Source organism: Penaeus japonicus, unplaced genomic scaffold, assembly GCF_977035675.1.
Source record: "Penaeus japonicus unplaced genomic scaffold, GWHDUDI00000001_assembly GWHDUDI00000008, whole genome shotgun sequence".
In the NCBI taxonomy this organism is placed as follows: domain Eukaryota; kingdom Metazoa; phylum Arthropoda; class Malacostraca; order Decapoda; family Penaeidae; genus Penaeus; species Penaeus japonicus.
This window is the reverse complement of record NW_028234410.1, coordinates 19,846,726-19,854,225: the sequence shown is the minus strand read 5'-3', so window position 1 is coordinate 19,854,225 and position 7,500 is coordinate 19,846,726. Positions and strand designations below refer to the sequence as shown.

Genomic DNA, 7,500 nt, shown 5'->3' with positions numbered 1-7,500 from the left:
TTGTGTCCTTTGACCACTTCGATGTCACTCACTCTCCCGTTCTCTATCTTTTTCATGTCTTCTCCTATTTTCTCCATCTCGTCCTCCGCTTCCTGCGTTTTCATTTTCTTCACCTCACACTCGTTGTTCATTCCACCTACAGCCTTACAGGAGCTCGGCTTGGATGAATCGACTCTGCTGAACGAGATCGAACAGATTCTCGGCTTCGGTTCGCTCTCGTCCAAGAGTCGAACGGATAGTCAGTCCCAGAACGAGCTCACGTCCTCCCACCCGGATCCGGTCGCCAAAGGGCATAAGTTGGGGAAGTCTCGGAGCGAAGAAGCCCCCCTTGTGCCCGGGAGGGATTCGAGCAAAGGTGAACATGCCTTTCCCTTGTGTGTGTTTACTAATGATGTTGCGGCTCAATGCCTGGCAGCGGTTTGTATGGCATGGAGTCCTGCGCGTGAGTCGAGACGCTGGGCGTATTATTTTGCTCTCGGTACAATGGCTACTCTGTAGCGGCTTACTCATTAGTATGGAAGGTGTTTTCCCATTAATCATTTCCCTGTTGGTTTTATTTTTATTTATTTATTTTAACCCGAAGCTGCAGATTTCGCTTGACCCTTTCCCTGTCCCTCATTAACAAGCGAAAAAAACGCATTACCAAGGTATCCGACTTTTTTCTTGAACTAATCAGGTTAAGGATAATTCTGGGCGCATCCGAACTAACACTCTTCTTGCCTATTACACAAAATGTAACGTTGGAGAGACTGTGTAATCTGGTTTCCGCTTTTTTCTCTCTCTTGCCCTGTCGCCCAGTCTTTTTTTTTTTTTTTTTTTTTTTACTTGGAGGGAGGGTATATCAAAGCTGGTATTCTTATTTTTTACCTGAGTTTACCCATTTCCTCGACATAAACATTGGTTTCATTCAAGATGGTATCATTCTTTTCTTTATTCTCTTGTGAAAAAGAAATACAGTAATATGTCTCACCATTTTTTTGTTAATAAATTTATGGCTCTAAAATTAATCAAAGCTGTGATAAAAGGGTATGCTCTAAAAACCACAACTTCGTTCGTTTCTGCATGTCGGGAAATCGCTTGTTTTCCTTGGTCCTTGTTTACATAAAAAAATAAACATTCCTTTAAATGGCTCATCTTGCATCCTGTTCGCAATGAGCAATTTTGCATGACATTACAGATGAAATACACAATTTAAATTACGTATCTGGAGCTAATTAATATCCAGCAGTAGGCAGATTCGCGCCGTAGATTTGGTGAGTGTTACTTTTGATTTTTCCTTTTTCTGCTTTGGAAGTATGCAAGGTATTTTCGAAGATTTTGTTTTTTGTATAATATACAGTTTCAGAAGATATTTTGTGTCTTGTACCAGTTTATAAGAAGTATACATGTTTATAAATATGTATACACACGCACACACACACACACACACACACGCATATATGTATATATATATATATATATATATATATATATATATATGTATATATATATATATGTATATATATGTATATATATGTATTTTTTTCAGCCTGTATCATTCTACTGCAGGAAGTAGGCCTCTCAAGAGGGTTATGGTCGGGTACCCCACCTACTGGCCCTAATTGTATCTTGGTGGGGGGTATATATCACACATATTGTGTATACACCATTAGGCAATCAAGGTAAAGTTCCTTGATACATATATATGTATATATATGTATATATACATTATATATATATATATATATATATATATATATATATATGTATATATATATATATTATACACACACACACACACACACACATATATATATATATATATATATATATATATATATATATATATATATATAATATATATATTATATATATATATATATATATATATATATATATATATATATATATAACATATATGCATTAATGTTTAAAAAAGCATGTAATATGATTCCGCGGATCATATAAACAGTTGATTAATGATTACGTGTAATTAAGTTAATATTTGATACTTTTATGCGCTGATAATCAGACTGGGAAGCTTTATGACAAGTTGTAATTATGATGTTGCTAAGAAAATTTATATTAAGGAAGCAGACCTGTCTTCATTGACACATAAGCATACCCAACGTACAGGGATATGAATAGAAGCGAGAGGATGAGAGGGAAATTCGAGACCTTTTTATCCTGCTGTGTTTACTACAAGATGGGGCTCCCGATACATGGCTTCACCGCGGGCTCTTGTGTGTAATGGACGGCGATCCTCTTCTTTTTTTCTTCTTTTCATCTGTTTCTGTGCTTTTTTTTTTTAATCGCCGGCATATTTAGTAGACGAGGGAATCCAGAGCGCTTTGCTTTAAATCCCCTTTTTGAAGCTCTGACATGTTCAGGAGGAAGCCTCAATCGCGCGTCTTCATAAAACTCACGCGGGGAATCCCCGGCGTAGTTAGAAAGTGTGTTCGCACTTGGCCTTTGATGTGCGCGGTCGTGTGAATCAGCCGCACATGCGCTCTCTTCTGGCGGGTTATGCCTAGAATGTTGGAAAAAGGGGGGAGGGGAGGGAGAGGGATCCTGCTCAACACCTCATACATTCTTTTCATATATACGCAAAGTGTGGCATAAACTAAACCTTTCGAAGAGGTTTATTTTATTGCCAAAGGGAATTGTTCGTGTTTCTGGTGTTCATTTTGTATTCTAGTCCGAGAGGAAATGTGAGACAGATCTGATGCTATTACTTATCCAAAGGTTGATTATTATTCTACAGCAATGAAAAAAAAACTTTGTGTCGACACCATAATCTTTTTTAAAATCCTGCAATTATTCATCAAATATTTCAGATTCAAGATTTTTTTATATTGCAATAAGCTGGGAATAATTCAACATGCGAAGAGGGAAGTGGAAGTACATGAAAATGTAGACACGTGTCCCCTAGTTAAGATGTGTAAAGGGGTCTCACAGACTTATATCGTTGCCCACTTCTGAAGTGAATTAAAATGGTCGTTAGGAACAATGTGCGGCGGTTTCTGACAGCGAGCAGGCTGAAGCGAGAAGTTTTATAATATTGTAGCCGTTAGACGTGTGCACACTAGAAGCGCTTGTAGCAGACGAGCACGGGCCAACGCGAGAAGAGTTTAATAGTCAACTCTCTTCGCTGGAGGTTGAGCTCCCACGCGCTCCAACCTGCCAACGCCAGCTCGCTGCCTGTGGGGACACGGCCTGAGGGACATACAGGAAGGTAGTCTGACAGGGAAACAGGCAGACTGATAGACAGACCGGTAGGCCTATAGTCAGCCAGACAGACAGACACAGAAATCAAGGCATGAAAATAAGCAGGCAGTGACATAAAAGGAATATATATAATATTTTACCCTTTTTAGATATAAAGACAAATACAAAATACAAGACAAACAAGTGGTTAACAATATTGTCTTTATTTAGACAGTTCAGAAAGGAAACCTAATAGGAATAATTAAAAGACGATTATTAGCAGAGGACCACATTGTTTTTAGTCTGTGACAGATGGGGCAGAAGCAGTTGAAAGTATGTTCAAAGTGCCTATGAATGTAAAGCCTTATGTCATGGAATGAAATATGCTTGTGAAAAACAAACAAGAGGAAGCAAGTACTTTTCCACAAATCTCTTTAAAAAGGTTTTTAATGGACACGTTTCTTCTTGTTTTTCCTCTTCCTCCACCTCTGGGTCGGCCCTCCGAGGCTGCAGAAGGGCAGGGCTTGTATATGGGTGCAAGGCAGTAAAGGTAAAAATACAACTCGCACCCCGACCATCCGTCCATACCACATAACGCCCTCTGTCGCTATTCCTTTCTCTCTTTTTCCCTCACAAAATCTTCCTTTTATGTTGCTACTGCTCCTGCTCCCCTTTTCTTTTTCTTTTTACTATATTTTTTCTTCCATTTTTCCATTCTTTGAGCATTGCTTCGTATTTTCCATCTATATCCATTAGCTTTTCATTTCTTTTGAAGGTACCTTTATATCTTCATATATTGTTCTATGATAGTGCTCCTTGTCAAATTGCAAAATCGGAAAATTGCAAAAAAAGAAGAAAAATAAACAAAAGAACCCCATCAGTTCCGGTCAGATACGACGCTGAGAATGATGCTTGTTCCATTCTCACGAAAGAACATGAGGCCAATATCAACACCACAGCACTAAATATACGTCATCACTTTTGTCCGTGACGCGACTATCTGCTGCTACAACACTGTGAAGTCATTTGTCAACAATAATAAATCTATCGACTGATACATTAGTGTCAAACGTTAATGATGGGAGTAAGTTAGAGTTATTTTCACGTCGTGGTGACATAGTTTCGCTTTCGGTCTCCCTCTCTTGTCTCTCAGTATTGCTACTTAATTTATTGGGGACGTAAAATAGTGATATCCAAATTTGCCTACTGTGGGGAAAATAATTTGTGTAGTGGCATTATGTTAACAATGTTTTAATATAAGCAAGCCTGTATATCTATCTATCTATCTATCTATCTATATATATATATATATATATATATATATATATATATATATATATATATATATATATAATGCATTGTATATTCTGTGAATCACACGTATTAAATCATCATTTTCTCTCTCTCTCTCTCTCTCTCTCTCTCTCTCTCTCTCTCTCTCTCTCTCTCTCTCTCTCTCTCTCTCTCTCTCTCTCTCCTCTCTCCTCCTCTCTCCTCCCTCTCTCTCTCCCTCTCCTCCTCTCCTCTCTCTCTCTCTCTCTCTCTCTCTCTCTCTCTCTCTCTCTCTCTCTCTCTCTCTCTCTCTCTCTCTCTCTCCTCTCTCTCTCTCTCTTCTCTCTCTCTATCTCTCTCTCCTCTTTCTCTCCTCTCTCTCTCTCTCTCTCTCTCTCTCTCTCTCTCTCTCTCTCTCTCTCTCTCTCTCTCTCTCTCTCTCTCTCTCTCTCTCTCTCTCTCTCTCTTAGTACACACGCACACGCACACGCACACGCACACGCACACGCGCACGCACACGCACACGCACACGCACACGCACACGCACACGCACACGCACACGCACACACACACACACACACACACACACACACACACACACACACACACACACACACACACACACACACACACACTATATCCGCAGTCGCAAACGAGCGCCCCCCGTCCATACATTTCACTCAGAGTTTGAAAACCCTTTACATTTTTTGTGTGGCCAACGCGGGAGAACTTCATAGAAAATGGAATTTGAGGGGAGACTTCCGGGATCTGGACATAGCTGCCGTGCTTGGGAAGGGAAGCCGGTTTGCAGGTATGTTGTTCCTGCGGGGTAAAAGGGGGGGGGGGGCATTTTTACATTTTATCACGTGCTGCTGTGGTGTGGTACATGACTGAAGCTGTTATTCATCCATATATCTTTTTTTATCATATGGTGAATCACGTATTTTTTTTGTATTTTTTTTCTCGTGGTCTTTCAGAAAAAAATCGTTTCTTTAGGATTTTTTTTATACAACAGTGAATAAATACAGATTTATGGAAACTATAAGAGTACAAAAATATGATTAAAAAAAACGTCATGTGCAGGCGCATCATAAAACAATTTATCTTTTGACGTTTCTAAAAGAAGAAATAAATGGTACTCACGTGTGATTTTAGTTCCCAAGGGCAGGAGGTCATACACGTAGCACATAATGCACAGGAGACCCACAGCCAAGACAGCGAGATTCCCCCTCGAAACCAAAGAGGAAAGAGAGGAAAAAATAGTGACAGCGTGAGGAATGTTGTTAATGCGACGCCTCATACCTTCGGCGGCGTGAGAGAGACTGACTTGCCGTTGTCTCTGCCTCGCCTCGCTACTCTCGCCGTCTCTCGCTCTCTCGTTGGGCTATGATCGCCCGTCTCGCTCCTTCGCGCCCTCGTTGTCTCGCTCTCTGTCAAAAGTCTTGGTCTTTGGGTGTTTACTTGTGTCAATCTCTCTCTCTCTCTCTCTCTCTCTCTCTCTCTCTCTCTCTCTCTTTTCTCTCTCTTTTCTCTCTCTCTTTCTTTCTCTCTCTCTCTCTCTCTCTCTCTCTCTCTCTCTCTCTCTCTCTCTCTCTCTCTCTCTCTCTCTCTCTCTCTCTCTCTCTCTCTCTCTCTCTCTCTCTCTCTCTCTCTCTCTCTCTCTCTCTCTCTCTCTCTCCTCTCATTCTCTCTCTCATTCTCTCTCTCTCTCTCTCTCTCTCTCTCTCTCTCTCTCTCTCTCTCTCTCTCTCTCTCTCTCTCTCTCTCTCTCTCTCTCTCTCTCTCTCTCTCTCTCTCTCTCTCTCTCTCTCTCTCTCTCTTTCTCTCTCTGCACTATTGTCTAAGGATAGAAGAAATTATCTGGAATGCTTGAAAAAACAGCGCAAGGCATCTGCTTGCAACTCTCCCTTTCATTTCAGTAGCCATCGCTCTTGTGCTGTATACCGGCTCCAAGCAAAAACATTTGGCATGGCTGGCAAAGGAGGGGAGGTGGAGGGGAAACGGAGGGGGTTCGAGGGGGGGAGGCGTTAATGAATGATCTGTCAGTCGTTTTCAAGTTCAGGATTTTGGCACCCGGCACTTTTGCAAGATGTTGCAAGGTGTCAGATACTACAGCCAGATGGAGGTGATGTTAGGAAAGCTGACCAGGAGACGGAATGGTTTGTAAGATATTATAGAGAAGATTTTACGTTACATAAGCAGTGCGCCTGAAGAATGGGAATTGAAATGGGATAGGGATAAGAGAGAGGAAATACAACATGAAAACAGGAACGGAAAGAGTGTTGGGAAAGAACAATCATGAGTCGAAAATAAATAACTTTAACTATAGTACATCATCCTTAGAGTAACAAGAGATACATTTGTTAAATTTTAAGGATACAAGAATGATAATCTTCTAGACAAATCGGTTTACCGAAAAGGCTTTGCAATTAAGATTAAGGTAAAAACTCAGTCATTCTCCTTTCGAAGAGTATCGGCTGCGAAATGTCAGCGATAGCGAGCGTCGTAACATCTATTTTTAGACTCGGCATCAACCTAATGTCACACAATAAGCAACAAGTGATTAGGACGATGATCTCTGTCGTGCCTTGGGTTCGTACAGCAGTTCATGGTGCGTGTGAGTTCGCGTTCAAGAAGGAGCCACGTGCCGGAGGTTGTTTTTGCAATCTGTAAATTGTAAACTCGTTTTATTTTTCGTTATTCAGTTGCATTAGATGCATGGCTTAGTTTATGAATGGATTACACAGAAGCATGAAATTTAACTTTCGTTTTGTTCGTTTTTTGTATAGCTTCATTCTTGCGAAATGTATAGGGAGAGGATGAGATGAGATTGTCTTACATGATGTTTAATGATTATTCTATACAATAGCCTGCATCAATTTATTGCAGAAAAAGTATAAAACCAACTCTACGGATATCCAGCATCTTCTTTTACACAATGCAAGAAGAAAATGGAGTGTTAAAGAAAATGGAAAAAATAACCGTTTGTTCCTTCTGTGTTCTTCTCGCCTCAAGACATCGAGGTCAAGTTTAATGACATTG

General features: G+C 40.4%; 1 protein-coding gene across 17 annotated transcripts in view; it reads left to right on the top strand.

Annotated features, from left to right (window-relative positions):
* The window catches only part of LOC122247399 (uncharacterized), a 411,544-nt gene that overhangs the window by 345,178 nt on the left and 58,866 nt on the right, over positions 1 to 7,500 (top strand). For all 17 annotated transcript variants that reach the window (XM_086539174.1, XM_086539175.1, XM_086539173.1 and 14 more), the window contains one exon: positions 143 to 355. In XM_086539174.1, the coding sequence (XP_086395300.1) occupies positions 143 to 355 (213 nt within the window). The remainder of the gene's footprint in view (positions 1 to 142; positions 356 to 7,500) is intronic.